The sequence below is a fragment of the Apium graveolens genome, chromosome 2 (assembly GCF_009905375.1).
Source record: "Apium graveolens cultivar Ventura chromosome 2, ASM990537v1, whole genome shotgun sequence".
NCBI lineage: Eukaryota > Viridiplantae > Streptophyta > Magnoliopsida > Apiales > Apiaceae > Apium > Apium graveolens.
In genome coordinates this window covers 316120983-316138693 of record NC_133648.1, presented here as the reverse complement: position 1 = coordinate 316138693, position 17711 = coordinate 316120983, and the positions used below count along the sequence as shown (strand labels likewise).

Genomic DNA, 17711 nt, shown 5'->3' with positions numbered 1-17711 from the left:
TGCTCTTATGGGATGGGCCAGAGAGGTGATGGAGGATCTCGAGAGGCTTGGGGGACCAGAGTTTCCTTGGAGTTAGAGGCAGAGATGCAGAGACAGAGATATTGAGCCAGAGTTGTGGTGGTTTTATTATGTACAGTAGTGTGTAGTATGTATCAGTAGACTTTTAGGTTGTATTTATAGACAAGATCTGCTGACTAGTGAGTAGGCTTGTTGTACCCTTTTGCTTTTACTTCTAAGCGTTTTTACGCTTGTACTACCTAAAACTGTGATCTATATATATCAATACCTTTTCTTTTCCAGCATTATCATTTACATTACTGAACATATTTTATCTTACTTTACGTATTGCACCAGTTATACCTCTTGTGATACCATGTACCCTAACCCCTTAACTGTTTACATTCTGTAAAGAAACATGCAATTTACTTAGTTCAACTGTTATAACTGTTTTCAAACAGAGATATTTCTGTTTTACAAAACTTTTCTTTTATGTAAAGAATCCGATTTAAAAGATAAATATGTTGTTTGATTCTTTACAGAAAATGCCTCCCAGAAGAAATAACCGTTCCAACACCCAGAATGAAGAAACCAACAACAATAACAAAGATAATACCAACCAGAATGCAAACCAAGGCCCTATAGACCCAGCAGTAGCCCAAATTCTTTAGATCTTGGCTCAACAAACGGTTCACCTGACTCAACAGCAACAAACACAGACCAATCCCCAAGTAACTTTCAAAACTTTTCCGGCAGTGAATCCACCGAAATTCAAGGGTTCTTTATATCCAGTTGAAGCGAATGTTTGGTTAAAGGAAATAGAGAAGTCATTTGCCTTAGTTAAAGTAAAGGGGGAACAGAAGGTTGAGTTTGCAAGTTATTATTTGAAGAATGAGGCCACCTACAGGTGGGAAACTGTGAAGACATTGGAAGTTACAGATGTTATTACTTGGGAGAGATTCAGGGAGTTGTTTTTAGAAAAATATTTTTCCCAGTTTGTTCAGGATCAGATGGAGCTGATGTTTTTGGAGCTAAAGCAAGGAAATATGTCAGTAGCTGATTATGAAAGTAAATTTGAAGAATGATCAAGGTATGTGTCATCATAAGTGGATACTGACAGGAAGAAGGCTAAGAGATTTCAGCAAGGTTTGAAGCCATGGATCAGAGGAAAGGTAGACATATTTGAATTGGATACCTATGCAGGAGTTGTATAGAAGGTCATGATTGCAGAAACAGAGAGTGAGATATCACAAAAAGAGAAGTAAAGTGAGAAAAACAAGTTTGAAGGGAACGAAGGACACTCACAGCCAAGGAAGTTTCAAAATTTTAAGAAGGGCAAGTTTCAGCCAGGAAGGAATTCTAATTTCAGGAAGCAGAATGCAGGCGACGGAGGTCAAGGCAACCATCCAGCCAATGTGAACCAGCCAATGTGAATCAGCCAAATATGTTGAGGCTAACTTTTCCAGATTGTCCGGTATGTGGGAAGAAGCACGAAGGAGTTTGTAATAAGTTGAGTGTGGTTTGTTTCAAGTGTAATCAGAAAGGGCACTATTCGAGGGAGTGTCGCAACCAGCCAACAAGAGAGCAAGTGAGCAAGGATCAGCCTACCCGGAATCCAACAGTTAAGGTTCCAGCCATTGGGTTTACATGTTTTAAATATGGGAAGCCAGGACATATAGCCAGGGATTGCAAGACTCCAGCCCCAGTCAGTAATGCATTGAGGATTATGAGATCTACTCCAGTAGCGAATGAGACTCCAAGGGCTAGAGTTTTTGATATGTCTGTGAAAAACGCTATCCAGATACTAATGTCGTGGCAGGTAAGCTTAATGTGAATTCTTTATGTGCCAATGTGTTAATAGATTCGGGAGTAACTCGATCATTTATTTCTCAAGTTTTTGTTAGTAAGTTAAATTATCCAGTTGAGTATTTAAATAAAATAATGACTGTGGAATTGGCAAATCAAGAACGTGTATCTGTTAATCAAGTTTGTGTGAATTGTGAAATTGAGATTTCTGGTAATAAGTTCTGTGTGGATTTGATACCATTTAAGCTAGGAGAGTTTGACGTTATCTTAGGAATGGATTGGTTATCCAAGCACGATGCCCATATAAACTGTCATAATAAGAAGGTAATTGTAAAGACGCCAGACGAAAGGATAGTAACGTTTAAGGGCCAAAAGCAAGCAAAGAAGTTCTTAACGATGATCCAAGCTAAAAGGTTGATACGACAAGGATGCGAGCATTTCATTGCATATGTAATTGATAGAAGTCAGGAGCCATCAAAACTTGAAGATATTCCGGTAGTCAATGAATTTCCAAACGTGTTCCCAGATGAGTTACCAGGAGTTCCTCCAGATAGAGAAATTGAGTTTGCAATCGACTAAGCACCTGGAACGGAACCCGTATCCAAGGCCCCGTACAGAATGGCGCTAGTCGAAATAAGGAGCTAGCAAAGCAATTGCAAGAATTGTTAGAGAAAGGAGTAATTAGACCTAGTGTATCCCAGTGGGGTGCACCGGTATTATTTGTCAAGAAGAAGGATGGGAGCATGAGACTGTGCATCGACTATCGAGAGCTCAACATGCTTACAATCAAAAACAAGTATCCGTTACCTCAAATTGATGATTTGTTTGACCAGTTAAGGGAGCCAAGTACTTTTCCAAGATTGATTTGAGATCGGGATATCACCAATTGAAGATTAAACTAGAGGATATACCAAAGACAACTTTCAGAACAAGATACGGACAGTATGAATTCTTAGTGATGTCTTTTGGATTAACCAATGTCCCAGCATCATTAATGGATCTGATGAACAGGATTTTCAAGGAATACTTGGACAAGTTTGTTATCGTGTTTATAGATGATATTTTGATTTATTCAAAGATAGAAGAAGATTATGTAGAACATTTGAGGACAGCTTTGGAGATTTTGAGGAAGAAAAAATTATATGCTAAATTCTCGAAGTGTGAGTTTTGGCTACAGGAAGTTCAGTTCTTAGGACACATAGTCAGTAATGAAGGGATCAAAGTGGACCCAGTAAAAATTGAAGCTATTACGAATTGGGAAAGGCCGAAAACACCGACGGAAGTATGATGTTTCTTGCTATTAGCAGGATATTATCGGCGATTTGTTCAAAATTTCTTGAGGATTGCGACACCATTGACAAAGCTTATACGGAAGAATGAAAAGTTTATATGGAACGACAAATGAAAAGAAAGCATTCAGGAATTGAAGCAAAGATTAATTACAGCACCTGTTTTGTCACTTCCAGATGACCAAGGGAATTTTGTAATCTATAGCGATGCTTCTCATAAGGGACTAGGATGTGTTTTGATGCAGCACGATAAGGTTATTGCGTATGCATCGAGGCAACTGAAACCGCACGAGCAAAAGTATCATACTCATGATTTGGAACTAGCGGCCATAGTATTCACTTTGAAGATTTGGAGACATTATTTATATGGAGAAAATGCGAGATTTATACAGATCACAAAAGTTTGAAGTATATATTCACACAAAAAGAGCTTAACATGAGACAAAGAAGATGGTTAGAGTTGATTAAGGATTACGATTGCACGATTAACTACCATCCCGGTAAAGCAAATGTTGTGGCCAACGCGTTAAGTCGAAAAGAAAAGTTGAATGTGTTATCAGTACCCGAGAAGATATACAAGGAATTTCAGAAATTGGAATTGAAAATCAGAGTTTGCAAGCCTGATGAAGTAAAAATGTATAGTATGACTTTTCAGCCAGAGTTGTTAGAAAAGATAAGAAAGTGTCAAGAGGAAATAATGGATCAGGACCTTAATCGTATGGTAGGTGAAAAGTTGTGCACACAAAAGGACGATCAAGGTATTCTTAGATTTTCTTCTAGAATTTGGATTCCACCAGTAACGGAGTTAAAGAATGAAATTTTACAGGAAGCTCATAATTCAAGATATTCAATCCATCCAGGAAGTACTAAAATGTATAGAGACTTAAAGGAAAATTATTGGTGGCCACATATGAAAAGAGAAATTGCAGAATGGGTTAGCAGATGCTACACATGTCAAAGGGTCAAGGCAGAGCACCAGAGACCAAGTCGACTGTTGTAGCCATTAAAGATTCCAGAATGGAAATGGGAGCACATTGCCATGGATTTTATAGTTGGATTACCAAGGACAAAAGCAAATCGCGATGTCATTTGGGTTGTAGTGGACAAACTTACCAAGTCAGCTCATTTTATGCCTATAAATGAAAGATTTTCACTAGACAAGTTGGTTCATATATACCTGAAAGAGATCGTAGTTCATCATCTAGTCCCTGTGTCTATCGTATCTGATCGAGATCCGAGATTTAATTCAAGATTTTGGAAAAGTTTTCAAGAATGTTTGGGAACGAGACTGAATATGAGTACAGCTTACCATCCATAGACGGACGACCAAAGTGAACGAACAATCCAGAAAATTGAAGACATGTTACGTGTTTGTGCTATTGATTTCAAAGGAAGTTGGGATGAGCATTTACCCTTGGTAGAATTTGCTTACAACAACAGTTATCATGTCAGCATTGGGATGCCACCCTATGAAGCTCTTTATGGACGCAAATGTCGATCTCGAGTATATTGGGATGAAGTAGGAGAATGCAAAATACTTGGACCTGAATTGGTGCAAAAGACAAAGAAAGTTGTTGAAGTTATCCAGAAGAGACTAATAGCAGCACAAGACCGTCAAAAGAAGTATGCAGATCAATCAAGGAAAGATATGGAATTCGAAAAAAGAAATCTAATATTGCTGAAAGTGTCGTCGTGGAAAGGATTGACAAGATTTGGGAAGAAAGGAAAACTGAGCCCTAGATATGTCAGACCTTTTGAGATTCTAAAGCGTGTTGGCAAAGTAGCTTATGAGTTGGCGTTACCCCCGCATGGAGCACATTCACAATGTTTTTCACGTATCGATGCTTAAGAAGTATAATCCAGACTCCAGGCATGTAATTGAATACGAGCCAATAGAACTCCAGGCAGACTTGTCATATGTAGAGAGTCCGATAGAGATTCTAGAAGAAAGAGAGAAATTGTTAAGAAATAAAGTGATAAAGTTAGTAAGAGTATTATGGAGAAACCCAAAGGTTGAAGAGTCAACCTGAGAGTTAGAAAATGACATTAAAGAAAAATACCCTCATCTATTTTCTTAGGAGATTCTGAGGACAGAATCCTTTTAAGGGAGAAAGGATGTAATATATGGGATATATCTTGTAATTATTTTTGCTAATAAATAAATATTAATCATATTCAGTATTTATTCTGTGACCTATCTGTTAAGTGATATATGTGTTTGGGTGTTTTAAAATATGATAAATTGAGTATTTTAATTTTTATATGTCCAAAATAAAATATAGATAATTGTCATATTTTTCTATTAATTTTTATGTTGCTTTATGATTTTATAGAAAATTTATGGATTTAATAAATTCTTTTTCCAAGTATTTTTAAATCATTTTATATAATCGGGAACCAGCCAACTTCACCCATTTTTACATTTTTATAACCCGAAACTCTTCCGAGAACTCCTTCCTAACCCAACTGCAATATTCCGAGCATTTTTCATGTTTTGACTTTTTCGATCCGTCGTACGGTTTGTCCTGTGTGGGTTCCGGCGTAATATTTTCGATACAAAATTTGTTTCGGTAAATCAATAAAACTCGTATTTTCGATAAACGTGATCTTTTTATTAAACTATTATAATTATCACCTCGTAATACTTGTAACCAGGCGCTGAGACCAAGACCGCAGTACAAATTGTACAGATTTGGATAATTATCCCGAAAACCGGTACCGTTTTGGATCTGTTTTTATAAATAAACGTACTATTTTATATCCGGGATGATCCAACGGGATACTAATTTTCCGTAATTATAAATAGCCTTTACCGTATTTTATTTTGTACAGAAAATCATTTGCCGCCAGTAATTATATAATTTACAAAGAAAATACTTATATTCATAAAACTTTCTGAGAATCAAACTACAGTTTGGAGGTGTTATTGAAATCTGTTTGGGAAGCTCTAGTAACCAAAACGGAGGTTTTGAAGTGTTCTATCAGTTTCTTCAAGTTTCAGAAATGTATAATCAAAGGTTTATTTTATATATTTTTATTTATTTTCGAATTATTTTAATTAAAATTATGATTTTTTGTTCGGATGATTGTTTGGATGATTTGATGATTGCATATTGTAGAGCTTTTCTTCCTGATGATTTTGATATATTATATGACTGATTTGGAGTTCAAAAACATGTTCAAAATTGGGTTTAATTTTCGAATTTCAAAATTAGGTTTTATAACCCGTATGAATGTTTTTAATTGAAATTTAGGGGGGTTTGTTCTAGGGGTTATTATATGTTTTTATTGATTGCATCGTGTTCCTTGTTGAATTTATAATCAATTCATGTATAGTACATAACCAGACGATTCCTGCTTTGCTCGAATCGAAGCAAATAAAGTTTGTCAGAACCGGCGAACTTCTCGGCCATTTTTCGGCCAGTTCTGGGGTTATAAAGATGATTTGATTGTTGGGTTATATTCCTGGTGAATAGTAGATGATATCTGGAGGTGGTGGTGGTGTGAGGAGGAGTTCTCCGTCGAACCCGTCGTTTTCCGGCGGGCTAAACTGCAAAATTGCAGTTTAGTCCCTGAACTTTTGGGGACGATGAAGTTTGGTCCCTGAACTTTTCAGAGTTTGCAAAAATAGGATTGTTATTTATAAATTATTTAAAAATCATATTTTCCATTTATTTTAATTACAAAAATTCATTTTAATTATTAAAAATTCTAAAAATTATTATTTTAATTCCAAAAATTATTTTTAATTCAAAAATAAATCTGAATTAATTAGTTAATTAATTTTAGTTAATAATTAATTAGTTAGTTGGTCAATTAGTTCGAAAATTAATTGATTAATTGATTTAATTAATTATTAATTGATTTTAATTAATTATTTAATTAGATTTAATTATTTATTTTTGATTTAAAAATTCTGAAAAATAGTTTCGAGCTTTAAAATATTATTCCAAATAGTTTTCAAGGCTCGATAATTATTATAAAATTATTTTGAAGCCGGAATCGGCCAACCGAACCCTGTTTAATTGTTTCAAAAATGGTTCAACGGCCTGTTTAAATTCCGAAAAATGTTTAAAAATCCATATTAGGTATCTGAAAAATCCTTTTAACATCAAACCTTCTTTGAAAAGTATTTTCAATCAAGCATCTTATGTGCTATGTGTTATATGTGCATTGATTAACGTGTTAAATGTGTATGTGTACGTTATATGACTGTTTTGATCGTATCTTTCAATCCGTAAATCGGATTTGGGTAAAACGAAGGATAGATAGAAGCTTATATCTAGTAGAATCATATGAGTTGAGTATCGATAGATGCTTATGCTATGTGAGCAGAAGAGGCAAGCTGTAGGAAAGGGAAGCAAGTAGTCGAGGAATAAGAAGTGTGGTTGAAAGCTAGTAGAGTGTAGCAAGCTAATACAAGGCAAGTGTTCTGAACTTTCTCGAGATATATTATGAATAATTGATAGTTCTGTTTTATATTGCAAGTGTTTTAAAGCACTGAACCCTAAACCTTGATTCCATTTATACAAGTTTGAAGGGAACGAAGGACACTCACAGCCAAGGAAGTTTCAAAATTTTAAGAAGGGCAAGTTTCAGCCAGGAAGGAATTCTAATTTCAGGAAGCAGAATGCAGGCGACGGAGGTCAAGGCAACCGTCCAGCCAATGTGAACCAGCCAATGTGAATCAGCCAAATATGTTGAGGCTAACTTTTCCAGATTGTCCGGTATGTGGGAAGAAGCACGAAGGAGTTTGTAATAAGTTGAGTGTGGTTTGTTTCAAGTGTAATCAGAAAGGGCACTATTCGAGGGAGTGTCGCAACCAGCCAACAAGAGAGCAAGTGAGCAAGGATCAGCCTACCCGGAATCCAACAGTTAAGGTTCCAGCCATTGGGTTTACATGTTTTAAATATGGGAAGCCAGGACATATAGCCAGGGATTGCAAGACTCCAGCCCCAGTCAGTAATGCATTGAGGATTATGGGATCTACTCCAGTAGCGAATGAGACTCCAAGGGCTAGAGTTTTTGATATGTCTGTGAAAAACGCTATCCAGATACTGATGTCGTGGCAGGTAAGCTTAATGTGAATTCTTTATGTGCCAATGTGTTAATAGATTCGGGAGTAACTCAATCATTTATTTCTCAAGTTTTTGTTAGTAAGTTAAATTGTCCAGTTGAGTATTTAAATAAAATAATGACTGTGGAATTGGCAAATCAAGAACGTGTATCTGTTAATCAAGTTTGTGTGAATTGTGAAATTGAGATTTCTGGTAATAAGTTCTGTGTGGATTTGATACCATTTAAGCTAGGAGAGTTTGACGTTATCTTAGGAATGGATTGGTTATCCAAGCACGATGCCCATATAAACTGTCATAATAAGAAGGTAATTGTAAAGACGCCAGACGAAAGGATAGTAACGTTTAAGGGCCAAAAGCAAGCAAAGAAGTTCTTAACGATGATCCAAGCTAAAAGGTTGATACGACAAGGATGCGAGCATTTCATTGCATATGTAATTGATAGAAGTCAGGAGCCATCAAAACTTGAAGATATTCCGGTAGTCAATGAATTTCCAAACGTGTTCCCAGATGAGTTACCAGGAGTTCCTCCAGATAGAGAAATTGAGTTTGCAATCGACTAAGCACCTGGAACGGAACCCGTATCCAAGGCCCCGTACAGAATGGCGCTAGTCGAAATAAGGAGCTAGCAAAGCAATTGCAAGAATTGTTAGAGAAAGGAGTAATTAGACCTAGTGTATCCCAGTGGGGTGCACCGGTATTATTTGTCAAGAAGAAGGATGGGAGCATGAGACTGTGCATCGACTATCGAGAGCTCAACATGCTTACAATCAAAAACAAGTATCCGTTACCTCAAATTGATGATTTGTTTGACCAGTTAAGGGAGCCAAGTACTTTTCCAAGATTGATTTGAGATCGGGATATCACCAATTGAAGATTAAACTAGAGGATATACCAAAGACAACTTTCAGAACAAGATACGGACAGTATGAATTCTTAGTGATGTCTTTTGGATTAACCAATGTCCCAGCATCATTAATGGATCTGATGAACAGGATTTTCAAGGAATACTTGGACAAGTTTGTTATCGTGTTTATAGATGATATTTTGATTTATTCAAAGATAGAAGAAGATTATGTAGAACATTTGAGGACAGCTTTGGAGATTTTGAGGAAGAAAAAGTTATATGCTAAATTCTCGAAGTGTGAGTTTTGGCTACAGGAAGTTCAGTTCTTAGGACACATAGTCAGTAATGAAGGGATCAAAGTGGACCCAGTAAAAATTGAAGCTATTACGAATTGGGAAAGGCCGAAAACACCGACGGAAGTATGATGTTTCTTGCTATTAGCAGGATATTATCGGCGATTTGTTCAAAATTTCTCGAGGATTGCGACACCATTGACAAAGCTTATACGGAAGAATGAAAAGTTTATATGGAACGACAAATGAAAAGAAAGCATTCAGGAATTGAAGCAAAGATTAATTACAGCACCTGTTTTGTCACTTCCAGATGACCAAGGGAATTTTGTAATCTATAGCGATGCTTCTCATAAGGGACTAGGATGTGTTCTGATGCAGCACGATAAGGTTATTGCGTATGCATCGAGGTAACTGAAACCGCACGAGCAAAAGTATCATACTCATGATTTGGAACTAGCGGCCATAGTATTCGCTTTGAAGATTTGGAGACATTATTTATATGAAGAAAATGCGAGATTTATACAGATCACAAAAGTTTGAAGTACATATTCACACAAAAAGAGCTTAACATGAGACAAAGAAGATGGTTAAAGTTGATTAAGGATTACGATTGCACGATTAACTACCATCCCGACAAAGCAAATGTTGTGGCCAACGCTTTAAGTCGAAAAGAAAAGTTGAATGTGTTATCAGTACCCGAGAAGATATACAAGGAATTTCGGAAATTGGAATTGAAAATCAGAGTTTGCAAGCCTGATGAAGTAAAAATGTATAGTATGACTTTTCAGCCAGAGTTGTTAGAAAAGATAAGAAAGTGTCAAGAGGAAATAATGGATCAGGACCTTAATCGTATGGTAGGTGAAAAGTTGTGCACACAAAAGGACGATCAAGGTATTCTTAGGTTTTCTTCTAGAATTTGGATTCCACCAGTAACGGAGTTAAAGAATGAAATTTTACAAGAAGCTCATAATTCAAGGTATTCAATACATCCAGGAAGTACAAAAATTATAGAGACTTAAAGGAAAATTATTGGTGGCCAGATATAAAAAGAGAAATTGCAGAATGGGTTAGCAGATGCTACACAAGTCAAAGGGTCAAGGCAGACTACCACAGACCAAGTGGACTGTTGTAGCCATTAGAGATTCCAGAATGGAAAATGGGAGCACATTGCCATGGATTTTATAGTCGGATTACCAAGGACAAAAGCAAATCACGATGCCATTTGGGTTGTAGTGGACAAACTTACCAAGTCAGCTCATTTTATGCCTATAAATGAAAGATTTTCACTAGACAAGTTGGTTCATATATACCTGAAAGAGATCGTAGTTCATCATGTAGTCCCTGTGTCTATCGTATCTGATCGAGATCCGAGACTTAATTCAAGATTTTGGAAAAGTTTTCAAGAATGTTTGGGAACGAGACTGAATATGAGTACAGCTTACCATCCACAGACGGACGACCAAAGTGAACGAACAATCCAGAAAATTGAAGACATGTTACGTGTTTGTGCTATTGATTTCAAAGGAAGTTGGGATGAGCATTTACCCTTGGTAGAATTTGCTTACAACAACAGTTATCATTCCTGCATTGGGATGCCACCCTATGAAGCTCTTTATGGACGCAAATGTCGGTCTCCAGTATATTGGGATGAAGTAGGAGAATGCAAAATACTTGGACCTGAATTGGTGCAACAGACAAAGGAAGTTGTTGAAGTTATCCAGAAGAGACTAATAGCAGCACAAGACCGTCAAAAGAAGTATGCAGATCAATCAAGGAAAGATATGGAATAAGAAGAAAGAAATCTAGTATTGCTGAAAGTGTCGCCGTGGAAAGGATTGACAAGATTTGGGAAGAAAGGAAAACTGAGCCCTAGATATGTCAGACCTTTTGAGATTCTAAAGCGTGTTGGCAAAGTAGCTTATGAGTTGGCGTTACCCCCGCATGGAGCACATTCACAATGTTTTTCACGTATCGATGCTTAAGAAGTATAATCCAGACTCCAGGCATGTAATTGAATACGAGCCAATAGAACTCCAGGCAGACTTGTCATATGTAGAGAGTCCGATAGAGATTCTAGAAGAAAGAGAGAAATTGTTAAGAAATAAAGTGATAAAGTTAGTAAGAGTATTATGGAGAAACCCAAAGGTTGAAGAGTCAACCTGAGAGTTAGAAAATGACATTAAAGAAAAATACCCTCATCTATTTTCTTAGGAGATTCTGAGGACAGAATCCTTTTAAGGGAGAAAGGATGTAATATATGGGATATATCTTGTAATTATTTTTGCTAATAAATAAATATTAATCATATTCAGTATTTATTCTGTGACCTATCTGTTAAGTGATATATGTGTTTGGGTGTTTTAAAATATGATAAATTGAGTATTTTAATTTTTATATGTCCAAAATAAAATATAGATAATTGTCATATTTTTCTATTAATTTTAATGTTGATTTATGATTTTATAGAAAATTTATGGATTTAATAAATTCTTTTTCCGAGTATTTTTAAATCATTTTATATAATCGGGAACCAGCCGACTTCACCCATTTTTACATTTTTATAACCTGAAACTCTTCCGAGAACTCCTTCCTAACCTAACTGCAATATTCCGAGCATTTTTTATATTTTGACTTTTTCGATCCGGCATACGGTTTGTCCTGTGTGGGTTCCGGCGTAATATTTTCGATACAAAATTTGTTTCGGTAAATTAATAAAACTCGTATTTTCGATAAACGGGATCTTTTTATTAAACTATTATAATTATCACTTCGTAATACTTGTAACCAGGCGCTGAGACCAAGACCGCAGTACAAATTGTACAGATTTGGATAATTATCCCGAAAACCGGTACCGTTTTGGATCTGTTTTTATAAATAAACGTACTATTTTATATCCGGGATGATCCAACGGGATACTAATTTTCCGTAATTATAAATAGTCTTTACCGTATTTTATTTTGTACAGAAAATCATTTGCAGCAAGTAAGTATATAATTTTACAGAGAAAATACTTATATTCATAAAACTTTCTGAGAATCTAACTACAGTTTGGAGGTGTTATTGAAATCTGCTCGGGAAGCTCTAGTAACCAAAACGGTGGTTTTGAAGTGTTCTATCAGTTTCTTCAAGTTTCAGAACTGCAGAATCAAAGGTTTATTTTATATATTTTTATTTATTTTTGAATTATTTTAATTAAAATTATGAATTTTTGTTCGGATGATTGTTTGGATGATTTGATGATTGCATATTGTAGAGCTTTTCTTCCTGATGATTTTGATATATTATATGACTGATTTGGAGTTCAATAACATGTTCAAAATTGGGTTTAATTTTCAAATTTCAAAATTAGGTTTTATAACTCGTATGAATGTTTTTTTTTGTTTTTTTGATTTTTTTGACCCGTATGAATGTTCTTAATTGAAATTTAGGGGTTTCTGTTCTGGGGGTTATTAGATATTTTTGTTGATTGCATCGTGTTCCTTGTTGAATTTGCAATCGATTCATGTATAGTACATCAACAGACGATTCCTGGTTTGCTCGAATCGAAGCAAACAAAGTTCGCTGGAATCGGCGAACTTCTCGGGCATTTTCCGGCCAGTTCTGGGGTTATAAAGATGATTTGATTGTTGGGTTATATTCCTGGTGAGTAGTAGATGATATCAGGAGGTGGTGGTGGTGTGAGGATGCCGGAGACGAGTTCTCCGGCGAACCCGTCTTTTTTCAGCGGGATAAATTGTAAAATTGCAGTTTAGTCCCTGAACTTTTAGGGACGATGAAATTTGGTCCCTGAACTTCCCAGAGTTTGCAAAAATAGGATTGCTGTCTAAAATTATTTAAAAATCATATATTCCATTTATTTTAATTACAGAAATTCATTTTTAATTATTAAAAATTCTAAAAATTATTATTTTAATTCCAAGAATTATTTTTAATTCAAAAATAAATCTGAAATAATTAGTTAATTAATTTTAGTTAATAATTAATTAGTTAATTGGTCAATTAATTCGAAAATTATTTAATTAATTGATTTAATTAATTATTAATTGATTTTAATTAATTAATTAATTATATTTAATTATTTGTTTTTGATTTAAAAATTCCGAAAAATAGTTTCGAACTTTAAAATATTATTCTAAATTGTTTTCAAGGCTCGATAATTATTATAAAATTATTTGAAGCCAGAATCGGCCAACCGAACCCTGTTTATTGTTTCAAAAATGGTTCAATGACCTGTTTAAATTCTGAAAAATGTTTAAAAATCCATATTAGGTATCTGAAAAATCCTTTTAACATCAAACCTTCTTTGAAAAGTATTTCATTCAAACATCTTATGTGTTATGTGTTATATGTGCATAGATTAACGTGTTAAATGTGTATGTACACGTTATATGACTGCTTTAATCGTATCTTTCAATCCGTAAATCGGATTTGGGTAAAACGAAGGGTAGATAGAAGCTTATATCGAGTAGAATCATATGAGTTGAGTATTGATAGATGCTTATGCTATGTGAGCAGAAGAGGAAAGGCATAGGAAAAGGAAGCAAGTAGTCGAGGAATAAGAAGTGTGGTTGAAAGCTAGTAGAATGTAGCAAGCTAATACGAGGCAAGTGTTCTGAATTTTCTCGAGATATATTATGAATAATTGATAGTTCCGTTTTATATTGCAAGTGCTTTGAAGCACTGAACCCTAAATCTTGATTCCATTTATTGATCTTTGAGCCGTAAACCTTATTTTTTCTAAACCATTGATTATTGAATACCCGAATACGAACCATAAATATATGATATTACTCCACAAATACATACAAACTAGATATTGAACACTGAACCAAGATTGCTTACATACTCAAACCATTGTACCTTATACATTGAAAGACCAAATCCTTATAACTCTGAAACTTTGATTCTTTTGTTATCCAATTCTCTCACCAGCTGACAGCTATTCTTTGTAATTCCCGTATTGTTTTCTTGTGAAGAATGAAACCATCTCATGATTGGAAATCCAATGTTGTTTATGATTTTGTTTAGCTTTACATTGTTTATTCTGTTATTGTGATAGAATTGAATTGTTTTATAAAATTGTGGACCAGATTCGTGGTCAGACCAGATTGGTGGTCAAGTTAGGCCAATGTGTGCCTTGGATCCAGTAATTAGAGCAGAGCTTTGTGCCCTGCTCGGGGTTAGTGCGTGACTGATCAGCAGCCTAACCTTGGTTTTTAAAATGAAGAATTAATATCCAATTCTGAATCATTATCCATTGTTCACTTGACACCTCAAATCATTTCACTTGATCATTATTTATTCTCAGTATTGTCAATTTGACTTGCTGAGCTAGTTAGCTCATTTGTGCGATTTTGTTTATACTCTTTTTCAGTTAAGAAGAAATCGGTTAGTAGCAAGGATCCCCAATCCAGTGCGAGAGCTAGGATTTTAGGTTGATCGGAATAAGCTAGATAACGACTTTTGGAGTAGTTTAAGTTTGTAAAGTTTGTAATAATGTTTAATATTCAGTTGTAAGTTTAAATAGTTGGGATTTGGGCGTTTGTAATATAAGTGTGTGTGTGTGTATGTGGCTTGTGTGCATACTTTAACCTATTGTGATCCGTGGTAGCTGGTAAGTAGGGTCACTGTATATTATTATCTTTATTATTGTTATAAGCAGGTTATTAATAAGGTGTGTGTGTGTGGACCCCAAAATTCTGACCTGGGTTTGGAGGGTGCCACATGTAACGTACTGTGATTCTTAGTGGAAGTATCCTTTACTTTTTAATTTAGCCGGCATAAAATAAAAATTCATTAACTAGAATAAATTAACCTAATGTACTATATAAAAAACATTTCGAGATGTTGAGTACAAGATATATAAGGAAAAAACATGAGAAAAAATCTTGAATTATAATTGTGATGTATATATTTTTCATTGACATCAGGCTCCACAACTTATATAATTATACTTCAATAAGAAGAGGAAACTATAAATGAAGAATAAAATATTAACTACGTACATAAGAGCAACTCCGGTGATTGACACCCTTGTCCAAGTCGTCAACCGGCCTTTGCCGAACCACATTATCCCTTCGACTTTCCATGCCGCAACTAAAGAAGAAGCTTTAGCCTCTACTTAACAGCTAGTTAATGTATTTAAAAGGCAATGCAATTTATTAAAAAAAATTAAAAATACAAAATTACTCCATCATCTTTATTTTCTATCTACAAAAAGTAAATTTCTAACTAATTGTCGGATCGATTGTGTAGTTGTCTCCTCGGGATGTTGTTGCTACCCCTTATTGAATGCGTTTGCATGTAAGACTAATTAAATAATTTTTAATTTCTAAAAATAATGATCTATTCTATTTGATGATGATGAGTCATCATGCAACAAAGGTCGCATGAGGGAGTTGACATCACCAAATATGAATTCGTCTCCATCAGTATAGTTATTGGTAGTAGTTTTAGACATGGTACGTGTGTCTCCTTTGTTATATTGACTTGGTATGGGTGTCTAGCAAGTTTATAAGGTTTATTTGAATAATTCTATCAGAAGAGACATTGTAGGAATTAGTTTCTCATATCGTGGGAACGTTGTCCAATTTTCTAGCATTCATTTTGTAATTCTTTCTTTAAGTTTGTAATCAGTATTTTATTTGGAATATCAGAAGAAGGCTTTAAATACATAACTTGCTTTGTTTGTTTCTCTAATTCATATATCTTAAGTATAAGACTATATTTTGGTATCAGAGCCTAGGCAGGTGTACGAGTGAATGTCAAAGACTGGGATGGATAAGTTCAAAGGGTCTCTTGGCCTTAGTTACCCGACTCTGACAAAAAGGAACTATTCGGCATGGTCGATGAAGATGAGTATCTACATGAAGGCATATGGAGTGTGGGAGGCTGTAAAGCAACGACCCCAAAGGAGTCATCGACAGTAAGACATATAAGATTGCACTGGCTATGATTTATCAGGGTATCCCTGAAGAATACCTGTTGTCAATTGCTGAGAAGAAAATAGCCAAAGATGCCTGGGAGGCGATCAAAACCATGAGTCAAGGAGCAGACAAAGTTAAACAGGCGAAGGTTCAGACGCTGAAAGCCGAATTCGAATCCTTAACCATGAAGGATGCTGATCAGATAGATGATTTTTACATGAAAATCAATGGCATCGTATCAAATATACGAGCAATAGGAGAGCCTGTGGCTGAGTCGTACGTGGTAAAGAAGCTATTGTGTGTCGTCCCATCCAAGTTCCTCCAAATTGCTTCCACGTTAGAACAATTTGGAAATCTGGAAACCATGTCTCTTGAAGAAGCAATTGGGGCACTGAAGGCTCACGAAGAAAGGCTGAGGGGAACTGTCACTACCAATGACGCACAGTTAATGTTGACAGGGGAGGAATGGCGAAAGAGAGACAACGAAGGCGAAAAACTGTTACTCACACGAGAAGAGTGGCTGAAAAGGTTAAATCAAGGAGCCTCAGGTAGAAATTCAGTACATAAGGGACGAGCCCAAATCCATTAATCCATTCTATGGCTAAAAATCGAGATAAAAGCCAAGTAAGATGTTTCAATTCCGGCATATTGGGACATTATGCAGCAGAGTGCAGAAGACCTCGTCGAGGAAGGGAATTGAAACCAGAGGTTAATATTGCAGCTATTGAGGATGATGAGCCAGCTCTGCTGTTTGCAAAATTCGAAGGAAGGGAGAAGAATTTGGTTCTTTTGAACAAAGGAGAAGCAACAACAGAACTACTATATGCAGGTTATGGAAAGGTGGCTGAATCAAGTGCCTGGTACTTAGACAATGGTGCGAGCAACCACATGACGGGTGATGAGTCAAAGTTCAGTGTCTTAAACAAAAGTGTTGGTGGAAATGTAAGGTTTTATGACGGATCAACGATTAAAATTGAGGGAAAAGGATCAATAAAGCTCAAGTGTAAGAACGGAGAAGAAAGAACACTACAGGACTTCTACTACATCCCGACCTTACAAAATAATATCATCAGCCTTGGCCAATTATCTGAGAGGGGAAATAAAGTTGTGATCAGTGGTGACTTACTTCGAGTATATGATAATCAAAGGAAATTGCTGATGAAGGTAACGAGATCAAGTAACAGACTCTACAAAATTGTCATAGAACCATGGGACAGTGTTTATCTGCTTACAAAATCTGAGGAAATCTCCTGGCTCTGACACTCGCATCTTGGGCATGTAAACTTCCACTCTATGGAGTTGATGTCGAAGAAAAAAATGGTGAAAGGGATGCCTGCTATTGCAGAACCGAAGAAAATTTACAGCAGGTGTTTAATGGCTAAACAAGTAAGAAAATCCTTTCCTGCTCAGTTAAATTTTAAGGCAAATCATGCGTTAGAACTAGTTCATGGAGACTTGTGTGGTCCTATTACACCCAC

At 35.7% G+C, this 17711-nt stretch overlaps 1 protein-coding gene across 1 annotated transcript; it reads left to right on the top strand.

Annotated features, from left to right (window-relative positions):
* Positions 1-1723: 1723 nt before the first annotated feature.
* On the top strand, positions 1724-17493 carry LOC141704380 (uncharacterized). Its single transcript, XM_074507624.1, has 3 exons — positions 1724-1816; positions 16271-16781; positions 16898-17493. The coding sequence occupies exons 1-3, from the start codon at positions 1724-1726 to the stop codon at positions 17491-17493; spliced, it is 1200 nt and encodes a 399-aa protein (XP_074363725.1).
* Positions 17494-17711: the final 218 nt, after the last annotated feature.

Excerpts from the sequence above, each read along its gene's own strand:
- LOC141704380 (XM_074507624.1), top strand. The coding sequence starts at position 1,724 with ATGAGATCTACTCCAGTAGCGAATGAGACTCCAAGGGCTAGAGTTTTT. Across the intron at positions 1,817-16,270 it reads AGATACTAATGTCGTGGCAG|GGTATCCCTGAAGAATACCT; the intron begins GTAAGCTTAATG and ends ATGATTTATCAG. Across the intron at positions 16,782-16,897 it reads GTTAAATCAAGGAGCCTCAG|CAGAGTGCAGAAGACCTCGT; the intron begins GTAGAAATTCAG and ends GACATTATGCAG.